Here is a 21,087-nt window from a genome sequence, read left to right as displayed (position 1 = left end):
AACTGAGCACTACTGGGCACCGTGCACAGCCACGCCGCTGACCACGCTTGGTGGAAACTTCGAGGAGTGCCAGAGAGGCACCTCAGTGAAGGCCCTCCATAAGTGCTTGCTGGCTGACCACAGTGCGCCATCCCCACAACCTTGTTATCAGTGGTGCTCAAACTTTAGCTGCTGGAGAGCTTGTTAAAAGATTCCTGGGCTGCATCCGCAGAGATTCTGATTCAGCAGGTCTGGGGTGGGGCCTAGGAGCCTGCATTTCTAGCAAGTTGCCCCAGATGATGTCGATGTTGCTGGTCCAAGGACCACAATTTAAGTAGGTCTTGGGCTACTGGGCATCACAATCACTTGTAGGTGCTTAAGATGCAGATTCTTGGGCACTGCACACCAGACGTTGATTCCTCAGACCTGGGTGGGTGCCCGGAATCTGATATATCAACCAGCACTCCAAGGAGCCTCCAGAGACCACCATTATTAACACCTGGAACTCACAGGTGAGGTGGAGAGGTGAGTGACCCGCATCAAGGTCACTCTGCAAATCAGGGACAGCTCCTCCTCCCCGTTGCTTCGGCCCTAAACCTCAGAGCATTCTGGACTTCCCTCTTCTCTCCTAACCCCACTTCAGTGTGTCAGCAAACCCTATAGGCTCTTCCTTTGAAACATTCAGATTTTCTTGAAAAGTCTCCAGCACATGGACTTGGGAATGAGACAGTAAATGAAACAAGGCTGGTGAAACGTTGAGGATTGTTGAAACTGAGAGTTCATTTTATTACTCACAATTTTTATGTATATTTGAATTTTTTCAAAAAAAAGTTTTTATTTTTAAGTCTATCTAACAAATCCACTTCTGGGAATTTATCTTAATGAAAATTTTAGATATAGAAAAAGACTTACAAATAAAAGTATTTTCCAAATAATAGCAGTGAAAAATTGGGAACATACTAAGTTCTCATAATAGGACAACAATAAGCTATGGGACACCCCTCAATGGAATTTTATATCATTAAAAACATTTATTCAGGCCATGTACCAACATGGAAAACATGATATACTATTAAGTGAAAACCAGGACATTAAATTGTAAATACTGCATGATTAAAACTATGCAAAGACTTATATCTTTAAAAAAGACTGAGATTTTTAAATGATTTTATACATGCAGAATCTGACCACTTCCCACCACCTCTAAGACAATAACCTTTGCCTAAGCCCCATTGTCTCTCTCGCCTCCATCCTTGTGACAGCCCCACATTGGTCGCCCTGCTGCTACCCTTCCTCCTTCCCATCTCTTCTCCACGTGGCAGCCAGAGAGGCCCTTCAAAAATGTAAATCAGGGTTTCCCTGGTGGCGAAGTGGTTAACAATCCGCCTGACAATGCAGGGAACACAGGTTCGAGCCCTGCTTGGGGAAGATCCCACATGCCGCGTAGCAACTAAGCCCATGTGCCACGACTACTGAGCCTGCGCGCCACAACTACTGAGCCCTGGCACCACAACTACTGAAGCCCGCGTGCCTAGAGCCTGTGCTCCGCAACGAGAAGCCCGCGCACTGCAATGAAGAGCAGCTCCCGCTCGCCGCAACTAGAGAAAGCCCGCGTGCAGCAACGAAGACCCAATGCAGCCAAAAGAAAAAAAAATAACCAAAACTTCAAAAAAAAAAAAAAGTAAATCAGACCATGACCCTCCTCTGTTCAGATGCAACAGGGCTTCCCATCTCTCTCCAAATAAAAGCCAAGTCTTGACCTTACACTGCCCTCCAGGCTGTAGGATGGGTCACGTCACCTGCTCTCATCTACTCTGTTCCCTGCCTCGCTTCTGCCACTCCAGCCACACTGACCTCCTTGCTAGTTTTCAAACGCTCATTCCAGCTTCAGGACCTTTGCACATGCCGTTTCCTCTGCCGGGAAAGCGCTGCCTCCAGATCTCTGGATGAGTGCGCCCCTCCGCCCTCCACAGTAGCTCTTCAGAGAGGCCTTCCTGAGCTCATCTAAACCAGGACTACTCCCCATCTGCACCCACCACGCCCTTTATTTTTCTTTAAAGCACTTAATTAACACCTCCCACAGTACATTTGCTTATTATGTCTTCTACTTTATTAGAATGCAAATTCCTTGAGTACAAAGACTTTATGTCTGATCCTCTGCTGAATCCCTAGGACCTAGCACAGAGCGTGGCACACAGTGGGTCAATAAACACCTGCTGAATGAAAGCATGTTGAATTAAGCAACCACCCAAGAGAACTGTAAGCTTCATGTGGGCTTTCTGTTTCTTGGGTGATCCCCCCTCCCTGAAAGCTCCTGGCAGTGGCAGACCCACGGCTGCAGCCCAATGGGGATAAAGGTGGCTGACCATTTCTCCATCCGAAGCCTCCACAGCATACAGCATAAAGTGTATCCTGTGAACTGGAGGAGCAGAGCATGCTGGCTAACAGCACTGACTTTTGGAGGTCAAATCCGGGCTGACCACTACTGGCTGTGTGGTCATGGGGAAACTGAGAATTTTCTGAGCATTAATTCTGCCCTGTGGGACTTCCCTGGGGGCTCAGTGGTTAAGAATCCGCCTGCCAATGCAGGGGACACGGGTTCTATCCCTGGTCCGGGAAGATCCCACATGCCGCAAAGCAACTAAGCCCATGCGCCACAACTATTGAAGCCCGCGCACCTAGAGCCTGTGCTCTTCAACAAGAGAAGCCACCGAAATTAGCAGCCTGCACACCGCAACGAAGAGTAGCCCCCGCTCGCCGCCACTAGAGAAAACCCACACGCAGCAATGAAGACCCAACGCAGCCAAAAATAATTAAAAAAAAAAATTCTGCCCTGCCCAGAAGTTCCTACTTCCCAGGGCTGAGGTGGGGGCTAAACCAGAGAATGTCCACAAAGCACTTAGCAAGCACAGGGCCTGGTGCCAAGGAGGCATGCAACGAGAGGCAGTCAAATTATCAACAGCCATGTATTTGCCTTTGTCTGTTTCACGTTTACAACGGGCTCTTATACATGCTTTATGTGATTGGGGCTGTTCAACAACCCCGTCAGTTTTATCACCACTTTATAGGTGAGGAAACTGGGTCAAAGGAATAAAGTACTCGTCTACAAAACACACTGAATCTGACTGCAACTCCAGCACCCTCACCTCCAGAGACACGAGGATTTGGCCGGCCCATTAGAGCCCCAGACTCTAAGGCGTGTGCCTAGTGTGGGGCAGCAAATGACATCAGGCAGAAAGCCACAAGCCCCCAGCCGCCGGATGGAGGCAGGGGTTCCCTTGTCCCACAGTGAGGCTCGTGAACAAGTCTGAACAGATAAACCATCTCTCAGAGTCCACCCAGGATTTAAAACATTGCCCCCGGAGGGAAAATTCAAATGTCCTTTCTGTACAGTTTCTCCTGCTAAGAGTTGGGCGGCAGCTCTAAGCAGCGAATGCCACCTTTGGTGTTTGGTGCTTGTTGCCCTGCAGCCTCTGATTCAGTCTGCCATGGAAACAAAGCATCTCTTCCCAAAGGTTACCCAAGGGGCACCGCTGCATGGAGCTCTGGGCCTGGCTCTCATCAATCTCCTCTACCTTACCAGGATTGACTGTGGCCTTCTGAGGGAGGCCAGATGGCGGGGAAGTGATCGGCAGGTGTTAGACGTGAATTTTAGAACCACAAGGCCAAAAAATCAGACTCTCAGGAGTCATGGATTTTTACAACGACAGCATCTGAGAGACAAAGAAACTTATGACTGTTAACACCTTAAGCCTCATGGGCTTGGCTGAGATTATACTGGATGACATGGGCAAAAAAACCTGGGAATCCAATGGCTCCTGGGAACTGAGCATCTTTGATCTGGTCAGAGGCTTAGTGAACACTCCCTTGTGAGAATATAGTCTGAGGGCTCCAGCTGCAGGAGGAAGGCTGGGAGGACAGGCCTTGGACAGCAGCTTAATGGCAAAATTCTACAACCAGGCCCCTTGGGACATGAGATCAGAAGAGGAGACTTCAGAAGGATCCTGCCAGGCCAGCAAGTCCTGGCCCTGGTGAGGTGTTATGAAACCCTGACGGTGCCAGGTTTGTGGCAGGCCACCAACTACCAAGAGACTTTGAGAGCAATACCATGATGGTCTGGCTTGACGGCAGGTGCTCCTTGCCGGGAATGCGCTGTGGGAGCAGCACTTAGCCGTCTTCGGGGTACTGACAGCACTGTGATCGATAACTTCTATTTGCATAGTGTGTACAATGGAGAAGAGTGTTTGTGCCCCAAACCCTGGCAATGGCCTAGGAAAGGGGGGCTGACAAATGGCTCTGGCCAGGCAGTGGGGATGAGTCTGAGGGCCACTTTGGGGGTCATCTGGAAAAGCGGTCAATACACCCACCCACCCCTGGCCTTATCCACATTCTGTTAAGGTCACTTCAGGTACCTACGTTAATGAACTTCACTGATTTTTTAAAATGAGGGAGAGTTCTAGGGGAGTCATGACCTTGTATCAAAACTATAAAAATCTCTCTCTATATATATAAAAAAATCTCTCCTAATACAGTTCAGCATCCCAGGCTGCTCAGAGCAGGGCAGACCAAAAGACAGGTGTTGGACTGCTTTGCTGGTGTGAGAAATTCCCAGGAGAAGCAGCAGGGAGCACATGAGAAAGGGAGATGGTCTGGCTACTAGAAGCTTGGAAGTCCCGTGCCCTGGGAGATGGACTGTTTTCCTACTCCTCCAGGAAGTCCCTGGTACTTTTTTCTGTTCTCTGATCCTTGGGGATCAATCCTGGGAGCACCTCTGGCTGCCAGGCCTGGCTGGAGGGAACAACTCAGACAGGCGGTATGCTCCAGGTAGGATCAGAACTCATCCCGCAGCTGAGGGGGACTGTCCATGCCGAAGAAGGAGGACTGCCTCCCCTGGAGGTCCCGCTCCCGCTTCACGAAGGCAGTGAAGGAGGAGACACAGTTGCCAATAAAGTGGTCAGCTTGGCCGAGGATGTACAGGTCGATCTGGGCCACCTCAGGCTTCAGACTCACCACGTTCACCTGCAGGAGGAAGGGCAGGGTGTTTTAGCCAGGGTGCAGGCCTAAGTGGCCAGCTCAGCCAAGGCCTACAGCCACCTGCCACCTTCCTTCCCTGTGCTGAAGTCACAGACAGACAAGGAAGCATACAGAGGATTAAAATGCAGGGTCAGGGCACCTGGGGGAAGTGCTGCCCAGCAGCTGCCTTAGCCCCTCAGCTGCAGACACACCACTCATTCACACTCTGCCTTTGCTTGTTGGTTCCCTCTGTCGGGAACGCCTTTTCCCATCCATCACAGTCCTGACCATACTCTCAAGGTTCAGCTCAAGGTCACCTGAGGGGCTTGGCTTCTCCCACCAAACCATGATCTGACCAAAGCGCACCCCACCCACTTGGTTCTGCTGCCTGGATGCCTCCAAGACTTAAGTCCTGTCCAATCTATCCCCGAGATATTCCCCAAAGGTGAACCCTTCTCTTGATGGATTACTACTCCCTGGCCAGTCACCATAATCTTTTCTCCTCCAGGTCTATTCACCAAATGAAAGTAGCCAAAGGAAACTTTTTCAGATTCCCCTACCCGCCTACTCCTCCCTCTACCCCAAGCTGAGCACCCTTAACTGGTGCCCTACTGCTCTTCAGATAAAGATGACAAATCTTGAATGTGGCCTATAAGGCCTGTTTAGCTGCCTCTCCACCCTGAGCTCCAGCCACTACACCAGTCTCCCTTCCACCTCAGGACCTTTGCACATGCTCTTCTGTCTGGCGTGCTTGTCTCTTTGCTCGGTTAACTCCTACTTAACTCTCACCCCGCAGCTCAAGTCACACCTCCTCGGGGAAGCCCTCCCTGGCTCCCCCATCTAGTCCAGGCTCCTCTGCTCTACACGCTCACAGAACCACGTTCTTTTACTTTGTAGTACACATCTCAGTTTGTAGCTTTCACTCCTTAGTGATTCTCTGGTTAACGTCTGTTTCCTGCACCTGACTGGGGCTGGGGCTGCGTCAGTTTGCTTGTCGCTGCTGGCTGGGGTCTGCCTCAGTATGCATCTGTTGACTGGACAAGTGAGTGAATGAGCCTCCACACCCAAGCCTGGCCCTCTCTTGTGGCGTATCTTATAATTCTTTGCAAATCTCTTTTCCTGAGTTTAGACTGTGAGCCCTGGAAGGCAGCACCACATCTTATTTATCAGTATCACCGGCTCAGCACTGGCCCAGCTTAACAGATGAGCAAGGCTTAGTTCAAGAGGAAGGGTGGGCTGAGCCCATGGAGAAGGGGGCAGAGTGGTGGAGAAGGGCAAAAATAGTGGCACAGGAACAGGAAATAGAAAATGGCAAGAAGCTCAAGGTATAACAAACATACCAACTCTAGAAACTCACAAAAAAACTCCCTGGGACTCTCCAAATGGGGGTGTGGGCAGAGTTGGGGCTGAAAGTGCTTTGCTGTCACACAGAGATTTCTGATGTAACAAAAATCATCATCTTGCTATTTGGATGGCAGCATAAAAATAATAGCAGCTTAACCATGGCCAAAATCCCCTGAACAATTCCACCCACGCCCTGAAACTTACCCGCTCTGTGTCATGCCCACTAAAATGAGCCCCGAGACCTCCTGGGTAAATTCTATTCCTTTATGGGACTTTGGTTTTCTCAGTTATAAAACGCAGGGCTTGGGTTAGAGGCACTCCAAGGTCTCCCGGCTCTGATATTCTTCTATAAAGCGGGTGGGTGGGGACCAGAATGCTCTGACTCGGCACTTCCTCTACAAGCCGGTAAAAGAGAGAAAGGGAGCCCCTCGACATAAGCCAAGGGCACCCACTGCTAGAAAGCGGATGTCTGTCTTTTAAGGTCTGCACAAGCATTTAGGGCCTTCATTCACTCAAAAGTCTTATTGAATGTTCACTATTAACTCCGTCATTTTATCGATACCTACTTATTATCTATTCTTCACTCATACAGTAACAAGTCTGTTCTATTATTTACTCATATACTGAACACCTACTATTCACCACCTCTTTAATCATTTACTAAGCACAAAAGAGCCTTCCTTGTATTCATCAACCACCTACTTCTACTATCAATGACAGCTAACTTTATTCAGCACTTATTTTTTACTGGACCTGTTTTAATTTCTTTTTATTTGATCTTCACAATTACACTATGAGATGTAGGCATGACTCTCAGTCCCATTTTATTGACGAGGAAACAGAAGCACAGAGAGGTAAAGTAACTTGTGTGAGGCTGCACAGTGAGTAGAGCCCAAGTCCTCTGGCTCCAGAGTCCATGCTCTTAATCCCTCTGCTGCACTGGACCCCTTCCAAGGGCCCACTCTTTATGGCCTCATTCACCAAACATTTACCAAGTGTCTACCACGTGTCAGGCACTGTCCTAGACACTGAAATGGCAAGGCGGGGTCTCAGCCCTGGAGGAGGTCAAAGCAACAGGCTACACCCTGAGGAGTAGAACAGTGAGTCCACCTTGGATCCTGCCTTCAAGGAGTCGCAACTGGGAAGAAATAAGACCTGTTTCTACACTAGTCTCAGTCTAGAAGGTGTCTCAGGAGATGTGATAAAGTGCTGTGACAGCTCCCAGTAGGGATCCATTAGCGACAGGAGTGGAGGGAAATCTGCGGAGCACCTGCGGAGGTGTCTGAGCTGGGGTTTAAAGAAGGGTAGGAACTGGAAGGGAACCTGATGTTCAAGTAAAAGCCTGGTGGTGGGAGGACGTGAAGCATGAGGTGGGAGCGGGCAGACCACCCTGGTGCTTCCTCTGATTCCCTTCCTGCTGCCCTCCCACCAGGCCCACGCCCCATGTGTACCTTCCCTTTGAAGAGCTGCTGGATCTCGGGTACATAACTCTCAGAGTCAGTGGCAATGTAGACCGACTGGGCGTTCAGCGCCGTCACCCAGAGCTTCAGGGTGCGCCTGATTTCCTTCAGGTCGGGGAGGCACATGGTCATGGTGAGCGGGGCGGCGGTGTGGCGGCTGTAGCCCACGCACTGCGGGGAGGCCATGAAGTGGGCGCCGGCGGTCCCGTCCTTCAGCATGGCGCACGCATTCTTCTGTGGGGTGGGTGGGGACAGAGCTAAAGACGGCCACCGCCCGCAACCCCAGAAGCAAGAGCCGGGAAGGGGAAAAAGGCAGGCAATACGGGAGGAGCGCAACTATTTTTTTTTTTTAAAGCATTGAGGGAAGAGGGAAATGCTTCAAAACAGTTAACGGTGGTTATTTCTGGGTAGTGGGATATTGGCTTTTCACAATTTTTTTTTCTTCGTATAACTGCACTATCTGGGACTTCCAGCAGAATTCTGAACTGTGGTGGTGACGATGGGCAGCCTTGTCTGATTTCTGACTTCAGTGGGAACACTTCTGATAGCTCCCAAGAAGTACGTGTTTGCTGTGGGTTTCGGAGAGATAGCCTTTATCAAGGTAAGGTGGGTCCCTTGTATTCCTGGTTGGTTAAGAGCTGTTTTTCTTCTTTTTTAAATCATAAATGACTGTTGACTTTTTATCAGGTGCTTTCTTGGCCTCCATTGAGATGATTATATGATTTTTCTTCTTTGGGTGTTAATATAGTGAATTTCCCTGCATTCCTGGGATGAATTTTACTTGTTTGTGTTGTATGTTCTTCAATGTGCTACTGGATTTTACTTGGTAATATATCTATGCTCTTTATGAGAATGGGCTGTACTTTCCAGAGTTGACCTTATCTGAGTTTGGTATTAGCATTATGCTACCTTTATAAAAAAAGAAAGCATCTTATATCTTCTTATGTTCTAGGGAAGCATAAATGGGAACTATCTGAAACCACTCACAAAATACTCTGGGCCTGGCTCCTTTACTTTGTGGAAGGGGGCAGGAAGGGGGGCAGGAAGGGAATCTAGTGGGTAAATGTGTAATTGCTTCCTCAAGTGACACTGAATGACTTGTGATCTACTTTCTATACTTTTCAGTATTTTTCAAGTTTTCAACGATGGGTATTTCTCACACACATACATATATATCTTCTTCTGTAAACTAAGGAGATTGTCTACATTACTCCAGTTATTTTCACAGGGAGGATAACCTGATGAGCTTTCTGCACATTTCAGCAGCTGCTAAACTTGGAGGATGACATCTTCATTTCTTGGGAGCCCCACCCAACCTCCAGAGCTTGTTTTTCAACAAGGAGTCTACTGGCTAAACACTGAACTGGGACAGAGGACTGTGGGCTATGGGGCTCTTTCTGGCTTGCTGTCTGACCCAGAGCCTAGCTTGATACCTCAGTTTATCCATCTGTGAAATGAGGATAAAAATGGCAACTGTTAAAATGAAAACTGTCAAGCAAGTGCTCTGGAGCTACATTTCTGACGTGTCTGCAGTGGGATCGTGGGGCACAGTCCCGTGAACTTGGCCAAGTGAGACCTCTCTACCCTGGCTAGGACGTGGTGCAGTGGGTTCAGTGTCCAACCCCCATAGGCATGGGCCCTGCTCAGAGATGTGTCCATCCCAGCCATGAGAGGAAGGGGGAAGTTACCCAGTCGGAGCCAATGCGCAGGTGGATGCCCACATAGGGTCGGATGAGGTGGGCACGGATCTGGGCCTCCCCTGTCCTCACCATCTCATCTGACCACACCATGTACTTTTGGAGCGGCCTATGCTCCTCCAAGACAGGGAACTGGGCCGGGGCCCCTGGCAGGGCAAGCACTGGATGTTCCTCTGGAGAAAATCTAGGCATGAGACAGAAGGAGAAGAAGTCAGACAGAGAGCGCACAGCGAGTCCAGCCGCCACCCCCATGGGAGAAAAGACGGCGTTGCACCATGCCCCAGAGACCCTGCGGAGGGGCCCCTGCAACATGCAAGAAGCACAAGAGGTTGTGAAACCCCAACGGGCTGATAAGAGACCTTGGCAGCGGCAAGAGGCACAGTATGCAATACTGTCCCGCCACATGGAATTTACAACTCTCTTTGATTGTTTAACAATTAAAAATTTACAGCAGAACCTGTAAATTTACACTCCAACCTTTTGTATGTCATGCTGGCTTCCAATCTGTAGTGCGGTAATGCACTCCAGGTTGGGGTGTCTAGACTGAGTCTTTGTCATTTTACCCACACAGTGGGATTGGGAAGTGCAGCTGCTGACAGGTCACACTCCCAGGGAATGTGTACGCTGGATGAGACCATTCACTCAACATTTAACACATTATCTATGGATTGCCTACTATGTGCTGGGGGCCAGGGGAGAATGAGACAGGCATGGTCCCTGCTCTCATGGAAAACACTAGAGGTCTGTAGATGCCCCCCACATACCCTGCCGAAAGCTCTCCCTCCCCCTTGTTCACAATGCACCTTGTAATTATTTTACCCCTGAGTCCAGAAAAGTCTGCTGGACTCAGGCTTCTGAAGTCAGTATCTCCGCGTGCCTAGAACAGTACATGGAAGAGCTCAGTAAAGATCTGTTGACTGAATAGAGTGAGGAGCAAACCTGTGTTCCCTCATTAGCTAAGCCCAGACTATATTCCAGCAACATGAAATGCCCCGCTCTTCCATAAGCTTGCAATGCACTTTCAAAGTACAGATCTCTGCAGACTTCTCCCCTCTACCTGGTATGCCTTCCCTCTGCCAGCCAAAATCCTTTTCCTGAAATTATGAAATAGGTACAGGCACTCGGGAAAAGTTTGGCAGCTTCTTATAAAACTAGACGTGCAATGACGATATGACCCACCAATGTACTCTTGGGCATTTAACCCAGAGAAATGGAAACCTATATTCACACATGAACCGGTATGCGAATGTTCACAGCCGCTTTCTTCATAATAGTCAAAAACTGGAAACAACTCAGACGTCGTTCAACAAGTGACTGGTTAAACAAACTGCAGTACATCTACACCACAGAGCACTATTGCAGTAAGAAGGAACCAGCTACTGATACAGGGAACAACTGGGATGGATCTCAAGGGAATTATGCTGAGTGAAAAAAGTCTGCCTCAAAAGGTCACATACTGTATGATTTCGCTTATATAACATTTGTGAAATGACAAAGTTGAGAAAAAAGAAATGGAGATGGGATTAGTGGTTGCCAGGGGCTAGGGTGTGTGTGTGTGTGTGTGTGTGTGTGTGTGTGTGTGTGTGTGTGTGTGTGTGTGTGTGTGTGTGTGTGTGTGTGTGTGTGTGTTTAGGGAGGTGGGTGTGGTTATAAACTGGCCACACAAGGACCTTTGTGATGTTAGAACTGTTTGATATCTTAACTGTGGTGATGGATACACAAACATACACACGTGATAAAATTGAATAGAACTAAGTATACACACACACAGAAGTGAGTACAAGTAACACTGGGGAAATTTGAATAAGATGGATGGACTGTACCAATGTCAATATCCTGGTTGTGATACTGTGCTATAGCTTCGCAAAATGTTAACATCGGGGGAAACTGGGTAAAGGGTACATGGGATCTCTCTGTATTAATTCTTACAAGTGCTTGTGAACCTACAGTTATCTCAATAAAAATTTCAATCAAAATTTATTAAAAATTTCAGAACATACAGGATAATACTGAAAATAATTTAACAGTCCACAGAGCTGTGACCCAAATTAGCAAATATTAACACTTTACTTTGTTTCAGATTTTAAAAAATATACACCTGAGTAAAAGCTCTATCCTATGATCTCTTTTCCACTTCCTCCTCTTTCCAGAAGATACTGTGGTTTTATGCATGATTACACCTTACTATTTATATTAAAGGGTATTATTCTGTGTGCTCTTTACACAGTGCAATGGTAAAAGCATGGATGGTCGAGCCAGATGACCATGCTCTAATGTTGACTATGCCACTTACTAACTAGGGCAGGTGACTTAACCATTCTGTGCCTCAGTTTCCTTATCTGTAAAATAGAGCTGATAATAGTTCCTACTTCATAGGGCTGTTGAGATCAAATGGATTAATATAAGCACAGCATTTAGAACAGTGCTTGGCACGTAGAAAGCTCTCAGAAAATTCTCTCACCATCACTACCATCATCATCATCATATTGCATGTAACCTATTTCAACTTTAAAAAAATTCAACTCAGGGACTTCCCTGGTAGCGCAGTGGTTAAGAATCCGCCGACAGAGGTTCGATCCCTGGTCTGGGAAGATTCCACATGCCGCAGAGCAACTAAGCCCGTGCACCACAACTACTGAGCCTGCACTCTAGAGCCCGCGAGCCACAACTACTGAGCCTGTGTGCCACAACTACTGAAGATTGCATGCCTAGACCCCGTGCTCCGCAACAAAGAGAAGCCACTGCAGTGAGAAGCCTGCGCACCACGACGAAGAGTAGCCCCCACCTGCCACAACTAGAGAAAGCCTGTGCGCAGCAACGAAGATCCAATGCAGCCAAAAATAAAAAATAAAATAAATTTATTTTTAAAAAGTCAACTCTGTTTTAGAGATTTGGCCATGTTGATGGTGTGGGTCACGTGATCGTGTTAGTGTCTCTTGAAGGTTTCCATTTGCATGAATAAACTGCAGTTTACCTATCTAGTCCCCCCCTGCTGGTCAGTGAGGCTGTTTCCGATCTTTCCCCATACAACAGTGCTGCAATGGACATGCCACTCTTTCTTCACACTCAACCAAACACCTCGCTCCACAAACACCTTCCAAAGTTCCAAGACCAGTTGCCGCTCCCAAGCCTCAGCTCCTAGGAGAGGGCTCTGTACCACTTCTTTGCTGCCTTCTGCACACTGATGTGCTCAATAACCACCTTCCCTGTCCACTGCCATGAGGGTAGGCCCCAAGCACTCTTGTTCACCATGATTCCCACACACACTGGTGCAAGGCCTGTGCCAGCTAAGCCACAGCAAGTGTTCATGGACAGCTTGGCTCTATCTAATCGTCTTGTCAGACTTTACATGTACATACATGTGACAGGCAATGTTCCAATTACTTTGTGTACATTAACTCACTCGATCCTCTTAAGAGCCCCGTGAGGTAAGTACTACCGTTGTCTCACTTCACAGATGAGGAAATTGAGACACAGAAAGGTTAAGTAGCATGCTCCTGGTCACACAGCTAGGAACTGGTGGAGCAGGGATTTGAATCCAGGCAATCTCCTCCAGAACCTTTGCTCTTAACTACTATACCTCACTCCCAGCTCCCCCACCCAGTCAATAAGCACCTCAAAAGCCGAGTCTGTGGCTTATTCTTCTGATTCCCAGCCTAGACACAGGCCTCAACACATAGTGGGTACAATAAATATGTCAGTGAATGAATGAGAATTCAGGGATCTCACCAGAAAGACCAGATCAGGATGTCAGGGGTCAGAGGAAGAAGTGAATAGTAACTGAGTACCTACTATGGGCTAGGACCTCAGCTAAGCGACTTTCATAGGCCACCTTAAAGGGTTTCAAATGGAAAGCAAAGCTGTGATCTCCCAGGTGGCAGGAACATTAGGATAAAATCAGGATCTGTTCCCTCCTTGACCTCTTAGAAAGTACCTGCTGTTGACCTTTGGTGAATTCCAAATCTGGAATATGCAGTCCCTCCACATGGATCTGGATCAGCACATATAGCTGTCCCAATGCAACGTCAGCTCTGACGTGACAAGCAGGAAGAGGCCAAGACTGACGTGCTCATTTGCTCCCAATGAGGGAGGAGAGTGTTGTTTGGAAAGAAAGTGGGGAATAAGGGTCTTGTTTGGGAAGAAAGCTTGACCAGGTCCATCTGTTCACATCCCTGATGCTTGACCCTAAGTCAGGCCCTTAGCCTGGTCACTGTTCAGCTGAAGAAGGCACACTTTCCTGCTGCTGGGTGCAGTGAACCTCTGGGGTTCTTCACCACCACACTGACACTGCTGAGATCCCCCTACCAAGCTGGGGTTTCTCCATGCACAGCACCCACATGTGAGCCCAGGATACACCAGTGGATGGATACTATGCTGAGTGCAGAGGGTGCAGGGACATGAAAGAGGCAGAGTCTAGTTCTCAATGTCCCTGACATGAAGAACTACCTTTCCCTGCAGCTCTTTGCATGCCTGGCTTCTTCTCATCCTGCAGGTCTCCGCCCTGCCAATTACATGTCACCTGTTTATGTCCTCCCAAGGAGGCTGCAGCCTGGGAGAAGATAAGCCACGTGCTCAAACACCTGTTGCCTTCATACCAAGAGAATGGTTCATAGCCTTCCAACAGTAAATGTGCAATAAATAATAAATGTCTGTTCAATTAAATCTCCATCAGGGTATTCACAGACTCAGAACCAGCAGAGCTGGAAAGATCCTCAGTGGGAAATCACTTAGTGGGGAGAAATAACTCTTATCCTCTTTTCCTAGAAGCCAGTTTTCAGCTGGACACACAGAAGCCCCAAAAAAGACATTTCTCAGTACTTCTTGTAGCTACGTATGGCCACATGTCTAAGTACTGGCCAATGAGCTGGTGTAAGCAAGCTATAAGGAAGGCTCCTTAAAAAGGTGAGGATGTGCCCTTCTTCTGCCCCTTTTGTCCTTCCAGCTACCTGGGGCTTCATGAGTCATCTTGGCCCATGAGGTGACACTAAGGATAAAAGCCAGTACTGGGGGAATTCCTTGGTGGTCCAGTGGTTAGGATTCCACGCTTCCACTGCAGGGGGCAGGGGTTCGATCCCTGGTTGGGGAACTAAGATCCCGCATGCCGTGCAGTGTAGCCAAAAAAAAAAAAAAAAAAAAGCCAGTACTGGGATGGCTAAGCAGAGATGGGAGCCTAATTCCTAGACACAAGGGAGCTGCCATGCAGCCCTGGGTTGCACAGCCCGGTCCTTTTACTTAAGAAAACAATGAACTTTTATCTTGCTAGTCTTCTGTTATTTGGGGTTTTCTGTTACATGTAGCTAAGTTAAACCTGGTGCACCCGGACCTGTGGCCACCAGCACTTCTAGCTGATATACAAGAGGGTTACTGGTTGAAGGCAGTGGGGGAGGGGAACCAAGCAGTTCCCACTTGGCCCCCGTTGCTGCCCCCACAGCACACAGCGCTTCTCCAGAACTCTAAAACTCAAAGAACAGTTTGAAAGTGACCGATCTTGCTCAATCCCTTCATTTTGTAGATAGAGCACTGTGGCCAGAGAAGGGAGGCAATCTGCAGTTACACAGTGAGCCAGGGAAGCGGCTGACCCTTTCTAATGCCATTCTCCCTACACCCACGCCCCTGCCCCCAAAGGACAATTGTCTACAGCAAGAAAGTGTCCACTATTTAAGAAAATGTTTAAAATACTTAAACTCTCAAAACTCACCCCTGCAAACACTCACAGGATTCTTACCAGACTGCTTCACCAGGGCCTACAAAGCCCTGCACAGTCTGACCCCTGCCCACTTCTCCAATCTCCTGTTCTATATGGCAGCTTAATTCAAGTCCCCTCCCAATAGCACTTGGCAGAGGTTAACAGTGTCCTGGATGCCAGGCCCAGGCTTTAGGGGGCCAGCAGCTTCCACCTTCTGTCTCTTGGAGCACGCACTCCCTGGATGCACCCTCTCAGAATCCAGCTGCCACGTTGCCCGAAATCCAAGCCACACGGAGAGGTCAAGAGTATACATGCCAGCCGACTGCCTCAGGTGAGCTCCTAGACGACAGCCAGCACCACCAGCCAGCCATGAGTGAGCCCTCTTGGACATGCAGCCCAGTTGAGCCTTCAGATGACTCCAGTCCCAGCCGACAGCTGACTGTAGCCATGTGAGACCACAAGCAAGAAGTGCCCATCGACAGATGAATGGACATCCCACACACATACCCTACCCAATACACCCCATTGGCATGGAGTGGAATACACATATACACACCAGTTAACCATTTTTTGAAATCTCATGTTTTTACATGTTTAGAACAGATCTTGCCAATGATATTTATTTACTAACCTGATAAATATCAATTACTCCTCAGAAAAGATAGTTACTCAATTACAAACTATATGTAATAATTTCATTTTAAGTTAGTATGTGTAGGTATACATTGTATATGTACATAAAAATACACCCATTTTGGAGGGTGGAAGTATACATATCAAAATTCTAATACTTTTTTGGAGGGGTGATGGGAGTATGAGTAAGTTTAATTTTCTTATTAAAAAAAAAAAAAACACCAAATGTGGTGGGTATTCCAAAGAGTATTCATCTTAAGAAATTAGATGTTTAACATGGATTGGAACTTTGTACAGTTGGGATTCCATAAAGAAAATGGAAAAACAAAAACCAAACCAAAGACCTACCAGCCACTCTGGCCTTTCTGCCCCTTGACCACACCAAGCTTGTCCTGCCTCAGAGCTTGCAGTGTCCCCACCATGAAGAATTACCTTTCCCTCCAGCTCTTGGCATGGCTGGCTCCTCATCCTTCAGATCTGTTATGGACTAAATGTTTGTGCCCCCGCCCCCGCCCCGCCCCCAATTCATATGTTGAAGCCCCAACTCCCAATGTGATAGTATTAGGAAGTGGGCCTTTTGGGGGCAGTTACATTTAGACGGTCATGAGGGTAGAGCCCTCGTGATGAGATTAGTGCCCTTATAAGAGACCAGAGAGCTTGCTCTCTCTCCAACATGTGAGGATACAGTAAGAGGCAGCAACTGCAAATCAAGGAGTCCTTACTAGAACCTGACCACGCTGGTACCGTGATCTCGGACATCCCAGCCTCCAAAAGCATGAGAAATAAATGTCTGTTGTTTAAGCCCCCTAGTCTGTGGTATTTTGTTATAGCAGTCCAAGCTGACAAAGACAAGGTCTTTGCCTGCCCATCACACATCACCTGCTTATGTCCCTCACAGCACTGTCTTCTGGGACTATCCTACGTAAAAATGTATTCACTGTCTCCCCTGTTAGAATCAGCTCCATCAGGGCAGGGGCCTTATCTGCTTTATTCTTGCCTGTCTCCCCAGCATCCACACCAGTGCTTGACACTCAGGCGGTGCTTCTTACATGTGTGTGGAAGGAAGGCAGCTGCCCAGGTGGTCCTAGCTCTCTCCAACTGCCTCCAGGGACCTCATCTTCCCCACTAGTCTTCCTTTCCCAAAAATTTGCTTGTGAGGCACAAGCTTCCCCAAGCCCTTACACAATTCCTACAACTCAATGATCTGAAGCAAGACCACGCGGCCATGAACAAGTGTTTCAGCAACATTGTCCGACTGATGCATCCATGCAACCCTGTCCCTTCTCTTCCAACCAGGACTGTGTGCTTTTTGGAATTTGCTCTTAGAGCTGCTTTTAGAGCTGGTGTCATGGTTTTTTTTTCCCCCTGGCATTTTAGAGGCAAATCTCCATCCTTTGAGGACAGGTCTGCCGTCTGGCAATAGCTCTGGGTCATTCAGAGTTGAATGGGGAGAACCAAGCAGGTGATCAAATGGGAATCAACAATTCCCTATCTGGGATCAACAATGAGGGGGATTAGACTCTGCCAGGACTGAGTATCCTCAGTAGCTCATGAACTAGCTCTGAAGGCAAGTCCCAAATAGGAACTGGCAGCTATTAAAGGCACAGCTCTTTTCTCCACAGTGATGAAGAATGGGTGCTCTGGAGTCAGGCTGCCTGGATTCAAACCCCAGCTCTGCCACTTCAAGCTGCATGACCTTAGGGAAGTGACTTCACTTCTCTCTGTCTCAATTTCCTTACCTGTAAAGCAGAGACGACAGTAACACTTGTCCCCCAGACTCATGGAAGCATTAAATGAGCTATTACCTTAGAAGACTTAGGTAGTGAAGATTTAGAACAGCAACTGGCACAAGTAAGCACTAAATAAATATTAGTTCTTATTACCTATGAAAGCCTTACACACAGACCCCTGCTGCCCAGTCAATAGCTGCATTACCTTGGGCAAGTTATTTAGCCTTACTGAGCTCAGTTTCTTCACCTGTCAAATGGAAATTGATCATAGTACCCATTTCATGAAATTTCTCAAAGACTTAAATAAAATAAAGGATGTGAATAATAGTAACAGGTAACAGTGACTGGCCCTCTACTACGTGCCATGTGATTTACACACTTGGAGGCAGATACCATAGTGCTCCTTCCATTAAACCAAGGAGGAACCTCAGGCCAGACAGCTGGAGTGGCTCACTCAGGGGCATCTGAGAAAGAGGCAGGGCTGGGTCAGCGCTCAGGGCTGTCTTATCCTGAGCCTGTGCTCGTTCCTCTGCATCAGTCCATCTTTGGCTAACTAAATGCCAAGTGCTGGGACCTCACAAGAATTCATAAGCCCCTCACGGTTTCTAACCCAGGTCTGACATCTAAGCCCATGCTCTTTCTTGCCACACTACAGCATCAGGGGCAAATGTACTATGTTAGTGTCATCATTATATCTAGACTGTAGCCCGCTGAAGGCTGAGACCGGGTCTTCCTCATTTTTATGCATCACCTCTGGCCTTTGAGCACTACGTCTCATACGTGACGGCTGCTCTATAAATATTTCACAGCCTGTGCCTATGCCCTGCTAACCTAGTTTTTGTTCTTTAATAGGGCTTACTGGAGCACAATTAATAAAGCACATCCAATTACTATCAGGATGACATCATTTCTCCGTCTGCACCTGAAGCTGTTTTTCTCTAGAAGCAGCTTCCAATTTTCACCTTGTGAAGAGGAAGGTAACAGGGGAGTGATTCTCACGCCTAGAGGAGGAAATCGAGACTCATGTGACTGCACAATATTCTTTTTATGACATCCTTTATTGGCTGATAAACTCTTGCTCAACCTTGTGGCAGGTCAACGTCCCACCGTGTCAGGCGTTGAGATGGGAACAGATCACATGGGATCCCAAGTTCAACAGACAGAACAGCCGCACCTTTGGTCTCATACATCAGGGTGTGGTAGAGGGGAAGAGGGCCAGGAAGGTGCTGAATGCCCGTGGGCCCCCCACCTCTCCCCTAATCCCAGCAATGCTGCCCCCTCCACATACCGCTGGATCCACTGATCTTTGTAGGAGGCGCTGAAGGAAATGCCTGCAAAAAGCTCAGACCTGTTGAAACTCACATGAAACTGATCCCAAAATGGGCCAAAGGGGTTTCCTTCCTAGAGAAAGAGAGTGGGAAAAGGCTTACTGAGCAGGAGGGAAGGCCAGCTGGGGATGGGGCCAAGGGACTGTGGATGGGGGAACCCTGGGTGATTTGACTCAGGCTGAAATACTCTCACAGGATGGGCCAGTAGGAATATCACGTCGTAATTTCTGGGCTGGGTGCTGAGGAGGGCAGCTCGGCCTCCAGTCTGGTTTTCAGCAGGCAACGTTCACCACGATATCTGAAGGAGTCTTTCCTGCTCGTGTGCCATATGCCGCTGACCCTGCAGCACTGGTGGGGGTCTGGGGAGCAAGTCAACCTTGGATTTAGGACCATGGACTACGAGCTCCAAGAGACCTTCAAGACCTGGCTAATCCAATGCCCTTATTTTCAAGATGGAAACCAGGACCCAGACAAGACACTTGCTCAAGCTCACAGAGCAAGTGAGGGCAATGTTGGGGCTGTAAGCAAGGTCTCCCTTCTCAAATTTCACAGCTCGTCCAACCACCCTCCTCAGACTGTAGCATAAGCACTGAAACACATGTTGGGGACTGTCTTATTCCAAAAGTGCCAGAAATTTACAAACTTCTACTGATAAATATAACAGCTTTTCATTTATGTGCTGAGAGGCAAGAAAGTATACAAGTTAGGAGGGTGGATAATGGAGCCATATTACCACAACTTATTTGCTATTATGATTTTGGGCAAAATATTAAACCTCTCTTTGTTGCATTCGGTGTCCTCTCTACAAAATGGGGTATTAATAGTACTTTGCTCATGGAACAGTTTAAGGATTAAGTGGGATAATATGTGGAAAGCTCTTAACATGGTACTGGTGTGTAGTCAGTGCTATGTGAGTATTAGTGATTATTACTGATGTGGCACTTTACAGTTTACAAGCACTCTTACACCTGGCCCTCACTGATACTTTATGAGCAAGACACAGCAGGAACTGGTGTCTTTACTTTGTAGGCAGAAGTAAAGGCTCAGAGGAAGCAACGTCCTCTGCCCAAAGTGACACTGCTGACAAATGCCAGAAATGGGACTTAAATCTCCATCTTTCTATTCTAGGCCCTTCTGGTGCCTTCTCCCACACACTGCTATCGCACAGTGTCTCAGGGGCCTAGAGGACCTGGAACAGGCAGAAAGGGTCCCCCAGACCCACAGGACCCACCTTCATGGGGCATGTCTTCTTATCAGGGCTTCGCTGGGCTGCCACCTCAAAGCAGTATGCCACCCGCTTCTCAGGGGGCCAGTGAGTAGGTGCCAGCTTCTCCATGAAGTCCTCCAGGCTGATGACCCGATGGTAGGCCTGGAGGGGCTCCAGCTTGAAGTACTTCTGGTAGGACACATGGAGCTACAGGGAAAGTGGGGAAAAGGAGGGGGCGAGGGCCCCTCCTCAGTATCCTAGTGGCTGTTTCAAAGACATTCATTAAAGCCATATACTCTAAGACCCAGACAGCTTGGACTACATGCCAATGAACAACTTTTGATAAAAGATACCACAGTTAGAACGGAGGCTGGGAGAAGACATCTGCAAACTAAAGAACAAACAGTAATACACCTCATATTCAAAAATGCCTGCTGATTTATAAGAAAAAAGACAAATGATGCAAGAGAAAACATGGGCAAAGGATAGGAGAGAGCAACTCACAGCAAAGGGAACCCAAATAGCCAACACACTCAAAAGATGTGCAAGCTCACGAGAATTAGGAGAAAGAAAATTACAATGACAACAAGACACCACTTCTTACCTGTGAGACCAGCAAAAATTTAAAAGCTTAACTCTAATTACTGGAAAAGATACGGCTGATAGTAGAAGTATACATTTTGGAACAACTACTTTGGAGTGTAACCCCTTACAAGCATCTAATAGGATTTTAAGGGTGCCCTCTACCTCTAGGTATTTGCCTTAGAGAATCCTGCCCTTCGTACCAAGAGATGGATAAAAGGATGCTCAGTGCCACAATGGAAGTAGTACAGGAAAAAACTTGGAAGGAGTCATACCAAGACACTAAATCCATGATAGTGGTTGCCTCTGGGGGGAGGGACTAGAAGTTACCTCGAGCCGAGACACACAATCTTTTAACGACTTTATCTATAAACTTTTATTTCTTTTATTAACAAAAAGAAAACATGAAGCAAAGATGAGAAAATATT

General features: G+C 47.8%; 1 protein-coding gene across 2 annotated transcripts in view; it reads right to left on the bottom strand.

Annotated features, from left to right (window-relative positions):
* Positions 1-739: 739 nt before the first annotated feature.
* POFUT1 (protein O-fucosyltransferase 1) overlaps positions 740-21,087 on the bottom strand; it is a 24,952-nt gene continuing 4,604 nt past the window's right edge. Inside the window, exons 3-7 of one of the 2 annotated variants that reach the window (XM_067707806.1) lie at positions 20,102-20,284; positions 18,831-18,943; positions 9,485-9,677; positions 7,788-7,967; positions 740-4,998 (exon numbers count right to left, since the gene is read on the bottom strand). In XM_067707806.1, coding sequence (XP_067563907.1) covers positions 4,810-4,998; positions 7,788-7,967; positions 9,485-9,677; positions 18,831-18,943; positions 20,102-20,284 — 858 coding nt within the window. In that variant the 3' untranslated portion in view covers positions 740-4,809. Of the gene's footprint in view, positions 4,999-7,787; positions 8,031-9,484; positions 9,678-18,830; positions 18,944-20,101; positions 20,285-21,087 lie in introns of both variants that reach the window. The other variant, XM_067707805.1, reaches the window with a different exon arrangement.

This window comes from Pseudorca crassidens, chromosome 15, assembly GCF_039906515.1.
Source record: "Pseudorca crassidens isolate mPseCra1 chromosome 15, mPseCra1.hap1, whole genome shotgun sequence".
NCBI classification, from domain to species: Eukaryota; Metazoa; Chordata; class Mammalia; order Artiodactyla; family Delphinidae; genus Pseudorca; species Pseudorca crassidens.
The sequence above is the reverse complement of the archived record's forward strand: the minus strand, read 5'-3'. Positions and strand labels throughout refer to the sequence as shown.